Genomic DNA, 21,428 nt, shown 5'->3' with positions numbered 1-21,428 from the left:
GAAATCAAACGCCATCGCCATAAAGTACAAAATAAAAACAATTATTCTTTGCAAATTACAATAAATATGTCAGAATTTGTATTATTATTATTATTATAGCATCAACAACAATGTTATTAGCTTACTTTGCTCTAGGTACTTATACTTGTTACAAGTAGTGGTATATGCTATTTAATCGTTATTAAATAAAAAACCGAAGTCTTCAAGGTTATTTTATTGTAAACTTTGTTTAACTGTTAAATTAATTTTTATTTTCTTCTATCAACTCTTTCACGATGAACGCTTAACATAGGTACATAATATTTCTCCACTGCCGTAAACCGACTAGACCGAAGTCAAGTTTTAACCCTTCACAGGGACGGATCCAGGGGAGGCCTAGGAGCCCAGCCCCCCCTCAGACATATTATTTCTCAATTTTTTTTATAATTCTACACATCGTGATATTACTATATTTCAAATCACATGAGTACATGACACTTATAAATTATAATATATATCTGATATTATAAGAATTAAGAATATAACTAATGTATAATATATTAAACAATGTGGATATATAATATATATAATACAAACTACGAATTAAAATATTTTAATTCGTGATACATATTACACACTTTGATTTGTACGTATCATCACAGAATAGTTACTTATTAGTTGTTACTTATTATCTTACTTCTTTGTGTTCATAGGGAAGTTAAAGTAAACATATTGACCAAATAATTGATAGATTTGGAAAAAGCGACAATGTTAAAAGACGTTTAGATTTTATTATTTAACATATTATAACATTTATAAATTAAATAAACATTAATTTATTTATTACATTGATTGCCTGTTTCCTACACCTACCTATACTATTATGACAAATTTTTTAAATTATAAATTAAGTACCTAAAAAAAAAATGTAGGGCCCCCAGTCCCCAGATTTTTATTCTGGATCTGTGCCTGACCCTTCATAAAGTATATGAAATGGTATTTTGGCTGTACAATTTGTAGCTGGTAAAGATAGAGAAGTTTCTAATGTAATTGTAATGCCAGGAAAAATGTTTTGCGATATGTTTTCTAGTAAATCTATAATGTCCATACTTAAGCAGCTTTATTTGCCATAAGCCCATAAACTATACCAACTGACAACTATCACCTACAACAAACCGATTTTCGATTTTATAAATATTAGTTATATTTTCAGTTTATTCTTGTTTTTTCATTTTCATAAATAATCCTGAATGAAGGTATTGGCAGCGAAAAATCAACATTATTACTTTTCCCACGTCTCTTTTTGATAGACGGAATTATTGAATCGAGGTAAAGTAGAAAAATGTATACTTGATGATAGTCTTTGGGAGATACACAAATGAGTAATTGTTTCTATGCTATTGCATGTTTTCCTGTAATTCTGGGACAAATAACAGCAGTGAATTCAAATCATCTGCTATAATAGATTTAGATTATGTGTCAATAAATAATAAATTAAATATTTCATTTGACAAATATATTTGAAAGGCAAATAAATGGACACAAAGGGAGAGGCAGATCGAGAAAGGCATATATTGAAGAAATGTCAAGACACGTTGACAGTAACCGATACGTGTATACGAAAAGACTGGCTTTAACAGAGAAAAACGGAGCACCAGATTTGCAATAAGTCAAAGGAATTTAGTTGAGAAGAAGAACCTATCTAGTTTTAGCCAGCTAAAATTGTCTTTTATAGTTTTATACCATTGTGAACCAGTTCGACTAGTTTTACGAATCACACGAAATAAACTTTGAAATATTATTATATAATACATGAATCTTATATAATCATTAATCATAGACGCAAAGCCACGTTTGTGATAGTTTTTTTTCTTTGAAGGGGAGAGCCGTTAAAGCTCTGCTATAATTATACATTTATATTGAAATATATTGAACAAGCTTAAGAGGACGTGATACCCGCATGTGGTTGCCACCGTCTTACATCTTACACAGTGATGCCCAACCTTTTTTGTTCAGCGTGCCACTTTGGTAAGCAATCATCTTTAAGCGGGCCACTAATAATATATGTATTTTTTTTTATTTTGTTATCATCATTACTATTATAGAATAAAAAATACTAAATCTTGGCCTAGCAATATATTCTAAAAAAAATAAAGTTATATTTATTTTTTATTTAATTACTATCATTAATATTTTAAAATAAATAAATATAACTTTACTTTTTTTGGAATATATTGTTCGATTTAAAAATTTATAACTGGCCACACAGAATACTTCGCAGGCCACGCGTGGCCCACGGACCACAAGTTAGACACCACTGGTCTTACAAGTATATACAGTCTTACAGTGGCTCCCAGGCAGGTTCGCAAATAGATAATACAAGTACAACTGCATCTGTTTTTGAAGGGGTAGGTGTATAATATTAATATCGCAGGTGTCACAGGAAAGTTTATAAATTTATAACATAAACTATTGTCTAAAATAATTAATTTCCTTGAACTAGGTACAATGATTAATAATTAAAAACATTTTTTATAAATAAAAAGTTGGGTAGGTGGGTGACTATTTTAGATTCTGAACGAAGTTTTACAATGATGTGTTTTTTTTTTATGTCTGAGTACAGCATAACTAGTCGAAATAATTCTTAAATTTCAAACTTTGGGGTTGGTTTCCGATGTAAAAGTGAATATCCTTGATACATTATAGAGGTCAAAAGTAAACATTTTCCAATAGTTTTCAAAAAAAATCGAGAAAAAAAAATGACAGAAAAACGGGAATTTTTACGCAAAACCAGTTTTTGACCAAATCGATTTTTTTATATATGGTTTTAATTCAAAAACTAATCACTGTAAATACTTGAAATTTTGACAACATACGTAAAAATCATGAAAATTCGCAAATTATTTTAAGCTAGAATTTCATAAAAAATTTTCTTTTTAAATCTAAGATTTGAAAATTTTTAATAATCTATAATATATCCTAGACAGATAAACCATCTCCGTTCAGAATCGTTTTTCGTATACAATAATACCTATCATTGCATTCAAATTTAACCTACCCTAGACAGAGGTCCACCCCACCCCCAATGTACAGCAGAGTGATACCCACTTACCGGCTATTTTTTTAACTGCATGTGCTCTTAAAATACCTCTATGTGCCAATGCAGTCATAATACCAAATTTTACGCTCAGTAGATCACGTTTAGCTTTAGGTCCGTTAGTTTAAACATTGTAGTGAATTGGTATCTTATAAAATGTAAATGTAAGAGTATTGCTTAAATGACCTTATTGGCTCATTGTTATATTTTAATTTTGAAGCAAGTTGTTAGTATTTTAAAATTGTAAATTATTTCTACATCTAAATATATTTATAATTCGTTTCTAAATTAAAATCTCTTACCTTTAAATATTATAAGAGGTCAAATCAATCAATTTTTAAACTAATATGGAGCTAAACGTGATCTGCTGAACGTAAAATTTGTTATGTTATGCACTTAAAGTTTTAAGACAGAGATAACACATGCGGGTATCACGTCCTCTAACCTATTAAAACAAAATGTAGGAAATATTTGGAGATGCTATGGATATTTTTGGGGGGTTAGCCCAGTGGCGTCTTTAGGGTTTTGTCAAGGAGGGGATATATGTTAGCAAATACTTAATTTCCCTAATAAGGGTAGGGGTAGTTCATTTACCATCGACATCACAATATTATAAATTAGTAACAAATAAGAAACCAAAGAAGGGTTAGGTTAGGATCTATCCGGTATCCCCCATGGCCCCATATCCAAACGTAAATACGTCGCACTGACGACTGGCTTAGCCCCTAGTGCATATATCTATTATATATAAAATATAAATTATTATATTATTATAAGATACCAAATGAAGTTATTTATTATAGAATATTAGGAACTGATTAAATAATAAGTATCGAATATAATATAATATTTATCGAAACCGGCACGATCATAACCGGATCATAGTAAACTCGTTTCCAATTTGATACGACCTTGCTGAACAAACTACAAATAATACAAATCGTCATCCTAAGTAAGTTAGTCTGTATATTTTTAATTTAATAAATTTGGTTTTACCATAAGTCTTGACAATAATACACTTTAATACATATAAAGGCAAATCGACTATAGACTAGTAAACTAGGTAGGTGTATGATAGAAAACAGTAGGTATTAAATTTTAAATTTTAAGCCAGTATGATAGAACATGATGTTATAACTGTGGGCAAAATAACAATATTTTAATTAGAGGAAAGAATAGTCCGATAGGTTTACACTGTTTGCAACTATAATAGGAAAGTTAAGAATGTGTGAAATGTTGCAGATGTCTGGAAAATTAGGTATATGACTAGTATAAGAATCACGGAAAAACCCATGAAAATATATGCCAAAAGGTTATATTTTGGTATATATTACATCATATATCATTAGATATATATTATAAATACGTTTTAACGTTTTGGTTAAAAATTTAGATCACTAATCCAGCTACCCAGGTATAGGTAGGTACCTATTCTATCTGTTGAATATTCTAGTAAACTAATTTGTAAATTTTGAATAATTAAAAAAAAAATATTATTTTTATGTTTAAAAATATATAAAAACTACCTTAACTTGTTATACTAAGTTTTGGGAGTATAGGATTTCCGTGTTGGAAAAATTTAGTTAATATCATTAAATTAACATATTGTATTGTATATAACTTATATGTATATAAGTATACAAAATATTATATAATATATATATAAATATAAATATAAATATAAATTATATATAATATAATATAACCATAAAAGTACTATAGAGTATAGAGGCGTTAGGTATTAATTACAAATTTTCACTTATTTATAACTAACTTATTTAAATTATTTAGTTGTTACACAGCTGATGAAACAAAGCTACCCCAAATTCAATATTAGAAATAGCACAACAAAACCGACAAAAAACGGTATACAAAAAAATACAAATTCAATATTTCAATCAAATTTATTATGTGAAGTTTATGATGATGGTATACCTACGCGATATTGAATTTTTTTTTTTACTTCCGTCTTATACCATAAGATATCGATAACTTCTATTAGATTCTGAGCGGAGCGATGAATGTATTGATTTTATCATGTTGTGTGTTTTTTTTTTTTTTTGTACAAGGCTCTTAACATATTGTTACAATAGCAGTTGAAAAATAAAAGAAATTCATAGTCACAATTCTTTTTTATAAGCATTCAAAGTTTGAATTTTGACAAAATACGTAAAAATCACGAAAATTCACAAATTATTTTAAGCTAGAAATTCATAACAAATTTTCTTTTTAAATCTAAGATTTGAAAATTTAATACAAGATTCCTTACAAGTTTTTCAATCTTTATCACAAATAAATAAAGTCCACCGGAAACTCAAATTAAATTTTTATGAGCATTTGAAATTTAAATTTTTACAACATTGGATTTTCACTTTTAGCGATTTCCTTATTTTGGTGTAACTCTAACACAAATGACCGCAGATACTTGAAATTTTGACTGAATGTTTATATAGGCATTTTCTATATTTGATAAAATTTTAAAAATATTTAAATTTGTTTTGAGCTGTTTACTGACATTTTAATTTTTCAACTTTTTTGGTTATTTTTTTCTATAAATATCGATAAAAATGTATTTGTTGGGTAGAAAAGCTTGAAAATTTAATACAAGGCTTCTAATACATTGTAACAATAGCAGTTGAAAAATAAAAGAAATACATAGTCACAATTTTTTTTTATAAGCATTAAAAGTTTGAATTTTGACAACATATTATGTAAAAATCATGAAAATTCACAAATTATTTTAAGCTAGAAATTCATAAAAAAATTTCATTTTAAATCTAAGATTTGAAAATTTAATACAAGATTCCTTACAAGTTTTTCAATCTTTATCACAAATAAAAAGTCCACCGGAAATTCAAATTAAATTTTTATGAGCATTTTAAAATAAAATTTTTACAACATCGGATTTTCACTGCGGATTTCATATTTAGCGATTTTTTTTATTTTGGTGTAATTCTAAAAGTCTAAAACGAATGACCACAGATACTTAAAATTTTTTTTTTGGTTTTTTTTTCTATAAATATCGATAAAAATTTATTTGTACGGTAGAAAAGCTTGAAAATTTAATACAAGGCTTCTAACACATTTTAACAATAGAAGTTGAAAAATAAAATAAATGTATATTCACAATTTTTTTTACAAGCATTCAAAGTTTGAATTTTGACAACATACGTAAAAATCATGAAAATGCGTAAATTATGTTAAGCAAGAAGTTCATAAACTATTTTCATTTTATATCTAAGATTTGAAAATTTAATACATGGCTCCTATCATATTTTTACAATAGCAATTGGAAAATAAAAGAAATGCGTAGTCTTAATTTTTTTTTACAAGCATTCAAAGTTTGAATTTTGACAACACATCTTATGTAAAAATCACGAAAATTCGCAAATTATTTAAAACTAGAAATTCATAAAAAATTTTCTTTTTAAATCTATGATTTGTAAAATTTTAATAATATATCCTAGACAGATAAACCGTCTTCGCTCAGAATCGTTTTTCGTATACAATGATATAATTATATCATTGGATTCAAATTTAATTCCATCCATTACAGTAACCCACTTGTAACCTACTGTACAGCAGAGCGACATCCACGACTTACCCGCCTTTTTTTATTATTATTTTATCCAGGGATATTATTTATTGCCTAATATTTATTAATTACCTACATGATATAAATACGAGTTTATACATCTGATCAAAGGATATACGATATACCTTACCAACCTAGTAAACTAAATAAATTATTGATAATGAACATTTCATAAAACAGCAAATTATAAAATTTTTTTTTTCCATCTGCCCTAAGGTAGTTAGTACAAAGGTTTAAATCATTTATTAGGGAATGTTTGTATACAAGTGTGAAGGGTTTATCCAAAACGAAGGCGAAACTGTAAAAGAAGAAAAGTTATGGCGGAAAAATTTTGAGTTGTAACTTGTAAGTTAATAGAGTAGAGGAAAGAACATATAGATACAATATTATGTTACAATGCAGTGGCGTTTATTCGAGGTCAGATGACGTAGATAGATCTACCCCCAAGCCATTTTTATTTTGCTGTATGATAAATAATATAAGTTATAACAATATAAGAGTTTAGAATGATAGTTAAATTATAAATTTTTTTTGTTAATTTGGAAAAAAATTATTTTACTAAAAGTTTGGTGGGTGAGTTGTTGTCATATATTATATTTATAATTTACATACCGGAGGAGGGGTTCATGCTGTCATAGAACAGGCAGTACAGCTAAGCCAACTATGTTTGTGTATGTGATTTTCGATATTTATTTTGTCCTCTAGAAAATATGTTAAATACGCCGATGGTACGAACAACATCTCTTCATCACGATAGTATCTTTTTTCTATCTATACTATAATAATAGTTATATATAACTTAAATCGTCCTCTATTCGTATCTATACCAAGAGTATGATTATCTTTAGTCGTGACTAAGAGTAGCAAAGATTCAAAATGAGGCGGAGGTAGATGTTTGACCCAAACGATGGTACTATAATATTATGTCTATATAGTATATAGTAGTACTAGTGGTAGGTAGTCTGTGGCTCCGTGCAGTACACATTACACACAACACACCGACTATATATATATATGTATAGTTGTTATATCGTACCACAGAACAATATCGTACACACGTTCCACGTCGTCTTTATAGACCGCATAGCATCGTATCAGCTGCTGAACGTGTTGTACTGCCACACGGGAATTTAACTCTTTTCCATTCCAACATTTGGAACGGTTCAACGTTCAACGGTCAATGGTCGTCAGTCGTCACTCTGACTTGTTACTTAGTTGACGGTGCTAGTCATTAGTCAGTACTGCTCATTACTCGCAATTTACTGTTAAGTTTGCTTATATTTTTTTATTATATTGATCGTCGTCGTCCCATCGCAGTTGTTATTATAGTCACGCGGTCGATCTCAGCAACGCTTTTAAATATGGAGGTAAGCAAATTTAATTCGTTTTATCGTCTATGGATTGAGATAATCAGTCGTTACAACTGACTCCATTATATCGGTAGATCATTATAGCAAATAAACCTAACCTATTTTAGGTAGGTACTTGGTAGAGCAAACGGATAAAAGAACGAGTATAAAATATTCGCCGGAGGTTAAATTGCTTAAATTAATGTTGGGATTGGGAATCTTTAACCCCCCTCTTTTCAAAAATTTTACCTTCACGATAACCATCAAAGATAATAATGGTCAATGATTCTCCAGTCTCCACTGATTGATTAAAAATGTATTTCGAATTTTAGTTTTTTGTGCCTTTGTGACTGAAATCGTGTTTAAAACGTATATTATTCTATAATGAGTTCTCAAGTTCTGATGGTAGGTAGGTACTTGATCTCTTTAGTCTTTACTCAATTTCATATATTTCATATTTTTGAGAATAACATTTATATAATATACAATGTGTATACGGTAAATGTCCTGTGTAAGCATTTGAGATGATTAAGTTAATAGTTTTTGTTGGCAAGTACTAATAATACATGCTTTTTATCTGAATAGTATGACTTCTAGTCGATCACCTTGTGCCCTCTGTACATGTTAACCCTGAAACATTTATCATAAGTCGTAGACTCAAAACTTGTTATGTTTAACATTTTCCAGCATACTTATGTATACAGTGTATCATTGTGTAATTTTCATAAAGTAAAATCTATATGAAATGCATCTACCTACTAAATTATTTAAATTATATTTAAAATGTGTAGCTTGTGTACCTACAATAAGTAAATGTGATTATATAAGCAATTTTTTTTAAAATTCTTTTATTCAATCTGTTACAAAAAATAATAATAACAACTGAGGAAGTAATAATACTAAAAAAAAAAAAAATAATAAATAAATAGGTAAAGATGACAAATTAAACTTAGTGTAGAAGCCTTCCTGTGGAGGTACTATGATAAAAAACATGAGTATTAAAATTGAATATTAGTCTGTTAGTAGGTTTCTGCACCATTTGCACTTAAGTTGTTAGGAGGATTTCCAGGGATAGTCAAGTAAGAGGTATTGTGCATGAGTGGGAGGTTTAAAGGCAATTATGATATACCTAACTTGTAGTGTGCTTTAGTTATGTCTCGTCTGCAACAAAGGGTATGGAAAGGTCATGATGACGGAGTGTATGATTGGAAACGTAATATGGTGCTTTAATGATTTGTCTTAGAGTTTTGGATTGATAGGTTTGTATTCTATTGATGTTAGTATGTTAGTAGGTTTTGCTGATCCCCAGATCTGTACACCATAGACCTATATCAGTTTAAATAGCATTTTTGTATATAAAGAGCTTATTGTTCAGATGAATATATTTAGAGGTCAGTAGGTGTTGTAGCTGGCGGTTATGATCATTGAGCCATTAAATGTTTGGAGCGTATATGAGGCGCCCATATGATTGTATAAACAATGAATTAATTTACATGACTTGATTTTTTTTTTTTTTTTTTGTGGAATAGAACCCTTCAGAGTACGATCATTTTTTATTTATTTTTTGAATAAAGACTAAAAAGGTCTCGTCACAATCATCTTTTTAGATGCACAGAGGTTTTTCAGTTAATGTGTGTGAAAATAAACGTTAGTTGAGTAGATTTGGATGGTAGCGTAATTTTAAATGAAATTTGACCTCATGCTATTTGGCTAATTGGTCAACTAATTTAAATTAGGTACTTAACGGCTAACACTGATTTTATTTTCACCCAAGTACCAAGTTAAATATTATACCCTTGATCAATGTTAGAACTTTATCCAACCTTCTTATAATAATAACAACTTATTTTGTTGATTTTATTACCTACCTATCGGTTAAGCCCAAAAGAACAGGATGCCGTCATGGACATTTTACATAACCTGTTTTCTGACAAGTTAATATAACTTATAATTTATGTTGTTGCAGGTGTTAAATTTTACAATAACTATACTTTTTGATGAAATATTTAATATTATAACAAAATAAACAAACAAATGAATATCATTAATTTATGGAATACAAATCATCATTATTATAATTTAATTTAATTTATCGCTTTACATTAAATTGATTGCTTATTTGAATAGAAAAATCAAAGATAAACAATTATTAAGCAACAATTTGTTCCTATCAAAATTGAATTTATAGGAGGTAATACATTATAAAACTGAATAATTATACATTTATATTTTACTAATTATTTATTAAATTAACTGAGATGATTAATTATCTATTTAAAAATTGTATGTACCTAGTTGTAACTTTTGACCCTGTTCACTTAAGTACTTATAATATCTTCCCACATGAATCATCACATAGCACACTGAATATTATTTTTACGGTGAGCGTTTGTTTATCATGTCTTAACACTATTCAAAATTGTTATGAGTAATTTGTATTTTTTTGTTATATACAAAAAAAAAAAAACTGTGTTTTAATTTTAATTTATTTATTATTTTAAAAAAAAAATGTGCCTTGTTCAATAAGTTTTTCTAAAGGTCCATAACAAAATTACTAATTAGGCATTTAAAAATTATACCTATTAGCAACAAAGTATTAAATACAATATTTTGAAGTAGTAAAACTGTTATATTTCAAATGAATCACATTAATTTAAATTATTTTCTTCATAATTTATTGTAATTAATATAAACAGACTGTTGGATAAGTAAGCTACATTATATAAATAAGTGTTTCTCTTAACACCACTGCCTACCTATGTACTTTGAAAAAACTCATGTTTCATACGAGCTACCAGTGATTGCTGGTTCTATACATTTATAATTTTGTTTTACAAAAATATGCAAATAGCCAGATTTTAGTAGTAATATGATGAATTATAGAATTACAATACAGTAACATTAACCTAGCCACTTAATGTTGGTAATGTTGTAATTGAGAAAAATAGATAATATGTAAGTACCTCTCCTTAATAGTGCTAAAATAATATTCTACACTGCATAGCGAATAATATCCATGTGTAAATACTAAATAGTTATCAATTTTTGAAATTTAACTTTTTATTTTTCTAGATTGAAATTGTAACAACAACCGACAAGAATATTGGAAAAATTAAAGTAAGAATTTTTTTTTACAATATTTTACACTAAACACTTATATGATATATTTATATCTCAATGTGTAATTTATGTCAATTAAGATATAGAAACTCCATTGCACATTGTAACTTATAGTACCTAAATCATATTTTTTTCAACGAGGTACCTATGTGACAGTGGAGAATTCTTTAACTATGATATCTTGAATCTGTTATGTTATGGTGTCTGATATGTTTTTAAAATTCTATGTTGAGTATAATATTTTTTTTAAATTTCTTGTTTAATAAAGTATAACTTATTTTTGTATTAGTTTGATGTCAGGGGTGGATCAAGAAATAAAAAATGGGGCTACTAAACACAAAATATGCATCTATATATGTTGCATGGGTACAAATTAAATATCTATTCTTAGTTCTAAAAGTGATAAATTAAAAATCATTTGATTATTATAAAGATTGATTTAGCTTTAAAATAACCTAGGTATCTATTAGATATTTTAATAAATACACTTATAAGTGAAAAATGTTTCTTTGAAATAATATGTTGTAAGTGAAGGCTTCAGTCCTCTACTACCCATAGAATTCGCCCCTGTTAACTATGGAAATATCAATTAAAAATAAAAATATTTTTAATTGAGTATTATGAAATTGGTAGATTATGGGTATTTAGTATTTACATTACAGTTATTATTTTTATAAAACATGTCATAGCCCATAGAAATAATTCTATATATATTTCAAAGTATAATATGTAATGACTAATAATGTAATACATTATTTTAATAACTGGTCTAAAAAAAAAAAAACTACCGTAGAACACTAGAACCTCAACTATCCAAACCTCCGTTATATAAACCATCTATTATTCAATGTTATTTTGTTTCAATTCATATATCCGAACGTTAATATTTAAAATATCACAATGCACATGCCCATTTTCGTCAAATAAAAATTGATCAGTTTGTCAAAAACAAATAATAATATAGGGGGGTTTAGTGGCTGGGTGTATTAAGGCGTCGGTTGTGATGCGCACCGTCGCCGGTTCGATGGCATCGCTTTTTGGGCAGTTCACGCTGTCTGAAAAGAGAGGTCTCTACCTCCCACCTAGGCATCGCAAAAACTTACGGATGCCCATTCAAAATTCTGCCAAAACATCCACGAGTTCCAAAAGTCAACAGTTCCACAGGCTAATGACCCTTGCTGTCGAAGCCCCAACCCAATAAAAAAAAAAAAGATAATAATTTAAACATTGTAATAAGTCTATAATATTTAGTAATATTCTTATATTCTTAATTAGGAATAATAATATGTAATGTGTAGTAATAATAGTATAATAAGTTAATAATATGCAATAATAATCTAATAAATCACTGTACAAATTTTTTAATTTTTTGAGTTTTTATTTCTATTATCTGAACTCGTTGTTGTCCCAATTAGTTTGGATAATCGATGTTCTACTGTAAATAAGTAATAAATAGCTCTTTAAATTTTGTTTTGTTTTCAATAGTATATTATTTATTAGGTATTTAAATTTAAATTAAATTTTATACTTTTTGTTAGATTTACATTCATATTCAAAATATTTAAAATTGTTAATTACATTTTTATTTAATTATTTGAAATTATTATTTTGGAATTGATTAATTTCAATACCACTAGTGGCTTCATTAATATTCAAATGAAAAATGTTATTCCATGTCCTTGATAATGTTTTATAATTTATTCAGTGTGCCTACTTTGTTGACATTATTTGTGCTAAGTAATATTTTACTAAACAATAATTTATCAAACATACAATGTGTACAAGTACTGAAGTAGGTACCCATCAAATATGAATAACTAATAAGTTTTAAAAATTGTTCTAAGAACTTCTTTCTTTAAAAAAGTAAATTATCTACACTTGTTAAAGACTAAATCATCAATAAAACTGAATGATAAATATTTATTTTTTTTTTAATCTATAGTTAAAATTATTTAGATTACATAATTTAAAATCCAAATTTTAATTTTAGTCATCTTATATCATACCAATTTTTAGAACTAAATAACAATGTAAATTTTTCACAAGTAATAAATTCCCAAATTTTGACTTGCTATTAAAGTTTTTCAGAAATCTTTTTTTAACACGTTGACTGCCATGCAGCCGCCGGCGGCCTCAGGAATATTTATCATGGGTACGCCAAAGACATTTTTCAGTGTCATTATAAATTAGTATTTGTATATATACTATTGAATTTGAAAAAAAATTAAAAATACAAAAAAAAATGTTAAAATTATGTTTATACTTTATTACACCAAAAAAATTGCAACTATTCCCACTACGCCACAGCATATTTTCAAGATCATTATTGTAGTGCCATGGAAAAGTTAATAATATAAATCCAAATTTATTTACGGCAGCCCGCGGCCGTATGGCCTCCTACAAATGATATAGTGCGGCAGCCGGCGGTCTAAAAATTATCAATACCTAATTATTATTATACGGATGCCGGCGGCCGCATGGCAGTCAACGTGTTAATCTAAATTAAAAAAATACATTTTTTAACATTATTTAACAGAAGATAATTTTATTTATAATAATAAGGATAGCAAATTTGTTATAAATAGTCAAAATATAATATAATAATAACAATAATTGTAGCAGTAGTGTTATAGTATTAAATTTATTACAGTATTACTATATATATAACAATATATTTTTTTTGCTACTAATATTATATTAAAATTAATTTGTTTTTATTATATTAGATATTAAAACACATTGTTTGATCCAACAAAAAGTAGGCTTGTTGTTTAAATTAAAATATATTATTTTTGAATTGCGTGAAGAATTTGATTGATTCGATTTTTGTTTCAGTAATTAATTTAATAAAAACTCCTCATCTATCTAACTGAATTTTATAAATAAAATTTGATGCATATATTATAAAAATCAAAATTATTTATATTATGTAACTTGAAAAAAAATATATATTGTGTTGGTAGAATGATCAAGACATGATAGCCATATTTTAAATTGCTTATAAGGATAACTTCTTAGGTGTATTTTTTATGAAATGTACAGGTTTAAGTAAATGTTTATTTATAGGTCAAAGGTATGTTAATGTTATGCTTAGTGAGATATTATCTTTATACAATTTAAATACATTTAATTTTTTCAGGTAACTGATGCTTCTCAAATAAGTGATATAAAGAGAAGCATTAGCAAAATAAAATCTGCTTTATATCCAGACAGACAATCCATCAGGCTTGAAGCTAGAGGGAAAACTTTAAAGGATACTGACAAAGTTAAAGATTTAGGTTAGTATGGAAAAGTTAAATGTAAATTTTTATTTTAAGTGAAATTCTCTTGAGAATACTGAGCTTCACTAAGAAAACTATTGTAGAAGCCTAGGTTTATTAAATTACTGTAGAGTATCTGTTACTTACATAGCTATTAAATAAGGTAGGTATGTAATAAATAATTGACATTAATACAAAAATAATGATATACATAAATATAAAAATAATAATATAAGGTATTACAATCAACAATAATTTTAATTAATACAATTATAAGTAGTTTATAATAAGTATATATCTCTTCTACAGGGAATTGAAGACAAATTCATAACAAAGGCTCTTAATAAATATTATTATTTTTTTAATTCATGAATTGGTAAATGAGAATATACATTTATAATATTATATTTCCTGCTCAACATGAAGTTGTATTCTTTTATTTTGAAAATCAATTATTCATTTAAACTTCTTAATAATTATTTTATTCAATAGATAATAATTACTTATTAAATAATAATATAATATCTGTAATTGTTTATGAAGTAACAAATTGTATTAATAGCTACATACTTTTTTCTAGGATTAAAAAATGGATCAAAACTTTATGTTAAAGACTTGGGGCCTCAAATTGGATGGTCTACTGTATTTATGGCAGAATATGCTGGACCTTTATTTGTATATTTAATATTTTATGTAAGACCCAGTCTGTTTTATGGGGCAACTGCTGGTCAAAAAATGTCACAAGTTGCTGTGTAAGTCCTTATATTTTAATAGTATGGCCAATATTTCAACTATCAGGTTAAATTATTTTTAAAATATATTATTCATGTGTAAAATAGTTATTAATTTATTTGCTAGATAACAAATAAGGTAAAACAGTGTTGTACAAGTTATTTTATAGCTATGTAGTGTTAGATTTATCACAATGTCGAAGGTATATGATGGTATCAGTCAGCGGCGTATTTATGGGGGTGGCTGAGGGGGCTTCAGCCCCCCCCCTGAAATCCAGGAATTGTTTATGAAGTCTGTTTATTATGTCCTATCAGATGTAAATTTTCAAATTCATATAGGCTGAATTGGGAATTTCAGTTGGAGAAATACCACAGCCCCCCCCCCCAAAAAAAAAAAAAAATATCTAAATACGCCCCTGGTATCAGTGCCCGCAAGGATTTTATTTCTTAAATTGTTTGTTCTTTGTTTACTTGATAATACATTTTTTTACTTCTGTTGCCTTAAGTCTTAAATTATTAAATTGACTTAAGTTTACTGAAATCTTATCAGTTATCAGTTACATGTGATCCAAAAATACTGTATGTAAAAAGAAGTTTTGAATCGGATATCAATAATGTATCATTAACAGTGGCATACTCGGGGGGGGGGATATCTCTTTTATAGATATATGAGTCTTTTTTTAGAATTTTCTGTAGAAGCTAAAAGGATGAATTTCTGCCGTGACTAATTTTTTTTTTGTATAATAATGATTGAAATACATTTTTATTTATGACACCCCCTCCCCCAAATCAAATTCCTGGGCACGCCACTGATCATTAATTAATCATACAATAATTTTGTTACCAAATATAGTAATAAATAATAATCCATCGATTATAACATCATAACATATAATATGTTTTTAAATAACTTGAAATGAAGTATTTGAACCTGGCTATTTTCATTATTAAAAAAATTGGTGAATGTCAAGAGAATATTTAAATTTCATTCCTATCCATATAATTCTAATTCTTAATTTGTTTTCTTAGAGTTGCTGCTTGCTGTTGGTCATTCCATTATATAAAACGTGTGCTTGAAACATTGTTTGTACATCGTTTTTCTCATAACACAATGCCAATAATGAATCTGTTCAAAAACTGTTCATACTACTGGGGCTTTACTGCGTTTGTTTCATACTTTGTTAACCATCCATTATATACTCCACCATGTACAATTCAATTTTATATTGGTCTTGGTACTTTTATTGTAAGTATTGAAATTAAATTAAATTTGTAGTGTCGAATCAATAATTAAATAATCGTTTTATGATATATTACAGTTTTGTGAATTAGGAAACTTAAGCATTCACATTGCATTGCGAAATCTTCGTCCACCGGGTACTAAAGTCAGACGTATCCCTGTTCCCACTATAAATCCTTTTACACTTCTTTTTAATTTTGTTTCTTGCCCTAACTACTCTTATGAGGTGGGTAGTTGGATTGGGTTTACCATAATGACTTCTTCATTTTCAGGTAATCATTTAATATTAGATTGTTGATAAAAAATACATTTTATGTAATTTTTTCAGCTGGATTATTCACTCTAGCTGGATTTTACCAAATGGCGGTATGGGCTCTTGGAAAACACAGGAATTACAAAAAAGAGTTCTCTGACTACCCGAAAAGTAGAAAATCAATTATACCATTTTTACTTTAATATGTACTGAATGTTTTAAATAAGTATTTTCTAGAACTGAATATGGTGGATGAATATTTTTATATGGGTTTTTCGGTTTGTATCTTGTGGATATTATAGTAGTATATTATATTTAAAATTTACTGTTGTACATTTAATAACTTAATTAAAATACAAATAATTGATCAAATTGTATACAAATATTTGTAAAATTTTTCTAATACTTTTACAGCCACTATTATTCCATGTAAAATGTAATAATGTATATTATTCTTCAATTCATATTGTATTATTTGATAAATATTATTTTTGTATTTAATTTTTTATATTATACAAATTGAAGAGTTTTTCTTATGACCTGTGAATCTTATTAGACTCACATAGTCACATAATATAGTTCAACTAGGTATTACTTAACACTTAAACAGATCATTAGTACAATTTTGTTATATTGGGACAAAAGTTTAATGTTATGGACAGCACAACTATGTCAAAATATTTATCAAACTAAACATATCTAATTGTAAATATTACATAATTAATCTACCCTTATCAAAATATATATGATCATTATAATGCATTAATGTAAAGAATAGAGATGATTAATATACAGGATGATTCACCAAACATGCTCACCCCAGTGGTTTATATAGAAATTAATTTCAGGGGTCAAAAAATTAATATTTCAACATACCCTATACCTTTTGGCCTTTTAAATTCTAATTAGTTATACAATCAACACCTGTACCAACCATACTTTTCGGGAGGGGGGTTATCCCCTCCCTAAATATGCCACTAGCTCATCTGAATTTTTTCTTTAATTATGAATTTATTCAAATTCTAATTTTTGGAATTAGAAATTACACTCAAAGACCATATTTTCAAATTCTTATGATTTTTTGTATTGCTTAAGAAGTGTCATGTGGCGATACAAACTTCTGTTTTTCAAATGAGAACCCCTATTTTACTGTAAAATATTTAGGTAGTATGTAATTTAAAAAAAATTTTGATGTATCTAATTAAAAATTCAAAAGTAGTTTCTTAGTTAGTAAATTGTTTGTACTAAGAATAATAATTCTTAAAAATCCCTTTACAAAAGTATAAGATACACATACTATTGGAACTAGTATTTTATGATACTTAGTTCGTTTTTACAAATTATTTATGTTGATAGATTAATATTAATGACTAATATTTTCATATCCAACATAGATCACATATCTTATAAACCTTAATTATGGACCTTATATCCTTAGAACACAAAGTTAAATATCTGCAAAAAACTCATTAGAATTTTGATTTAAATATATCAAAATTCTCAAAAAAAATATCCTAATAAAAGTTTGTATCGCCACAGAACATTCCTTATTAAGTGGTACATAAAACTCATGAATTTGAAAATATGGTCTTCGAATATATTAAAAGATTCTAAAAATTAGATTTTGAATAACTGCATTATTAAAGAAAATAAAGGGGTAAACATGCTTTGTGAATCACCAATCACCCTGTATATATACAGTAATTACTAATTACTAATTGTTTTATTCAAACTAGTCACAAAAGTAAAGTATAAAATTGTATAAATAATAAAAACTTGGTAGAAGATAATATAATATAATTAATTTTGTTTTCAAATTTAATAAACTTCATATTTGTAGACATGAATTATAATTTTCAATATAAAAAACTTAGATGTTTTATGAGCTATGCTACTTACAGATTTTTGTTCAGTCTATAAGATATATTCTATTGTGTTCTATTATTTATAAAGACTAAAATTAAATATTCGTAAATGATGTATTAACTACTACTAACTGACTAAATCAACTAAAAACTGCTTTACAAAAAAAAAAATTATTTCAAATGTGTTTCAATAAATTATACTCTTTAAGGATTATGTTATTATTTAACTAAATCTAAATTTGTCACAGGATCCTGAAGATTGTTATTTTTAGTTTGTTTAGTAATTGGGTTTTTACTTTCTTTAATTTTAATAATTGATTTTGAGTTGTCGTATTTCTGACAGTTAGCCTTCAGTTCTTGTCTTAACTTATTGATTGTATCAATGAGAATCATGTTCTCCTCCATAAGTTTTTTATGGGAATTATTTTTTTTTGCACATGCATTCACACTTTTTTTTAAGCTGATAATGGACTGTTCTAAAAATTGACGCTGTCTTGTAAACTCCATTCTGGTGTCAAGCTCTTCGCCTTTAGATACTTCAAATGTTTTTATATTGCCATATTTAATAAATAAATCCTGTAAATAAATTAATTGCTTATTAAATCATCTTTAATTAAATTATATAGATGTTTTCATTATATTGTTGGTTGATCAGCGATTAGACAATATCATTTTTATGAATGCTGATTTAGTTATAAACCCGGAAGTGTCACTGATTATCAGTTGAGTGAGTGACAAATTAATATAAATTATGAACATTAACTTAATCTTATAATAATATATTATAGGCAACGGTATTCTTGATACCAAACTGGATTAAAAAAAAAAATCCAACTTGGAATGTTTAGACAGTCACAGGCTCCAAACCCTGCTTACAATGAAACATTTGACTTATTTTGTTAGTTGTTACACACTGCAGATATTCGTGAATGACATGTTAATTTTTTATGCGGAACTCTACGCGAAAACAGGAAAAAATGCCAATCTATAGTCAACTCACTTTAACTGCTTCTTTAAGTTTTGCCGAATTTTGATAATGTTCACGGGCCGAGTGGATATCAACTTGAAAGTTTTTTACAATTCTGTTTACTTCTCGAATTGTCTGTTCTTTTTTATTGAGCTCCAGGTCACACGCCTTCAATCTGTCCCGCTGTTCGGATATACGCAATTGCATCTGCTTAACTACTGCTGTCATACCTAACATTTCCGATTCCATCTGTCCTTCACGTCCCGTCATAATGACAACAATAATTATTATTAAGATTTAATAAAATTTACTGTAGGATTTAACATAATAACATATTTTCATCGTAAATATCTGATGTTAATATAATACATAATAAAGATATTACATAGGTAATAATAATAATTATTATTTATTATGAACTTGTTAATTGTTATCTTTATTATTATAGGTACATCAAAATTTTAATTGTATTGTAAATTTGTTACCCATACCTACGCATTCCATACTCGTCGCTATATGTGTTAAATAAAATAAAATAATGTACCTAATGTTTGTCTATCGAAGTATCGTGTTTAAGTATTCATAAGCCAGTAAGTATTAGGTAAGTAATTAGTAATTATTAATTTGCAGGTAATGACGTAATGTTTATAATATCATCATTTATTACTACGCATATGTAAATACACAGGCAGTTGGTACATATAAATAAAACTGGGAGTTTGTAATTTGTGCCAAAATATAGATACGTAATTTGCACCATCTCAGGTAATAAGAAATTGGAAGTATAATTTATGCACCAAAATGCAAAATGAGTATTTAGTAGTGATGGGACATTGGGAAAATTCGAATAATAGGGGTCATTTTAATAAGAAAACTAATAATTTTTCGGAGTTTCTAACTATTCTAACTATTTAAACTATTTCTAACTATTATAACCCACTGCTTTGTCTGGTAATCATATCGAAGTTTGACTCAACATTTATAGTTATGCTTTATTTTTTTAATCATGATTTGTTAGTTAATTGAACCACTTTTTTTTATAATACCTATTTATTTAAAAGTAACAAACCATACAAAGTGTAAATACTTCATATGTAAGTGAAATAACCATTAATATTCTATTAATAGAATATCCTATGCATTGGTGCAAATAGGTGAGGGCTTGGGGGGACTAGGTCCCCTCAGTTCAAAAGTTATTAATTACTACTGAGAATATGTAATTTTTAGAAAATATTATAGGAGGTGCTTTAGTCCCCCCAAAATAATTTGTCTGTTTGCGCCTATGATCCTATGTTTTAAGCTTATTATAATCGATTTTAATGTTGGTGCAAATTATATTTCTTATTTCTTACTTTCTGGGATGGTGCAAATTACATACATTTTAAAAACTCACGTCTTCAATAGTTTTTTTTCTCTCTTGTATTTCCATTATTAACGGTTCTACCGTACGTTCTAGTTCGCTAACATTTTCTTTCGTCAGTAACAATTGTTTTTCTATATCTTTCATTTTAAGTTTCTCTTCGAAAATCCGCGATTCTTTTTGCTCTATAATATCGTCACGAACTTGTATTTGCTTTTTAAGACCCAAGATGGTCTGCTCTTCGTTTTTGACTGATACTTTCAGCTGAGCTATATCCTCTTCGTATTTTTCAATTAGACCACCTAAATCTTCTGCTTCCTTCGACGCTCTATTAAATCAATATTGACACAATATATTAGTACCATTTATAATTTGGCATAAATAAATCATTAAAACAATTAAATAATACATTTTATCAATATTATGTTTATGTACCTATTCAGTGCTCGAAATGGATTTTTTTTTGATTAGGATTAATTATGAAATTAAAATATCAATTGGTTATTTTTGTATTCAACATTTCAAATTAAAGTACAAATATAAGTTTTTTGTTAGCTCATCGACATCAACCAATTCCCGCCACCGCAACGTCTTCAATAACAACAATTAAAA

The 21,428-nt window shown here is 27.3% G+C and overlaps 2 protein-coding genes across 2 annotated transcripts in view; one reads left to right on the top strand and one right to left on the bottom strand.

Moving 5' to 3' along the window:
- Positions 1-7,722: 7,722 nt before the first annotated feature.
- On the top strand, positions 7,723-17,007 carry Sc2 (trans-2,3-enoyl-CoA reductase Sc2). Its single transcript, XM_089222459.1, has 7 exons — positions 7,723-8,038; positions 11,093-11,137; positions 14,280-14,418; positions 14,981-15,152; positions 16,161-16,377; positions 16,451-16,643; positions 16,700-17,007. Exons 1-7 carry the CDS (start codon positions 8,033-8,035, stop codon positions 16,825-16,827), a joined length of 900 nt encoding a protein of 299 aa, XP_089078585.1. The 5' UTR covers positions 7,723-8,032; the 3' UTR covers positions 16,828-17,007.
- Positions 16,451-21,428, bottom strand: part of LOC107170605 (cilia- and flagella-associated protein 57-like) — a 19,475-nt gene continuing 14,497 nt past the window's right edge. Inside the window, exons 13-15 of the mRNA XM_015520767.2 lie at positions 20,850-21,144; positions 19,490-19,705; positions 16,451-19,065 (exon numbers count right to left, since the gene is read on the bottom strand). Coding sequence (XP_015376253.2) covers positions 18,709-19,065; positions 19,490-19,705; positions 20,850-21,144 — 868 coding nt within the window. The 3' untranslated portion in view covers positions 16,451-18,708. The remainder of the gene's footprint in view (positions 19,066-19,489; positions 19,706-20,849; positions 21,145-21,428) is intronic.

The sequence above is a fragment of the Diuraphis noxia genome, unplaced genomic scaffold, assembly GCF_037042655.1.
Source record: "Diuraphis noxia isolate RWA-SAM2 unplaced genomic scaffold, SU_Dnox_SAM2 contig0003, whole genome shotgun sequence".
NCBI lineage: Eukaryota > Metazoa > Arthropoda > Insecta > Hemiptera > Aphididae > Diuraphis > Diuraphis noxia.
The sequence above is the reverse complement of the archived record's forward strand: the minus strand, read 5'-3'. Positions and strand labels throughout refer to the sequence as shown.

Excerpts from the sequence above, each read along its gene's own strand:
- Sc2 (XM_089222459.1), top strand. Across the intron at positions 14,419-14,980 it reads TGACAAAGTTAAAGATTTAG|GATTAAAAAATGGATCAAAA; the intron begins GTTAGTATGGAA and ends ACTTTTTTCTAG. Across the intron at positions 16,378-16,450 it reads TTGGTCTTGGTACTTTTATT|TTTTGTGAATTAGGAAACTT; the intron begins GTAAGTATTGAA and ends GATATATTACAG.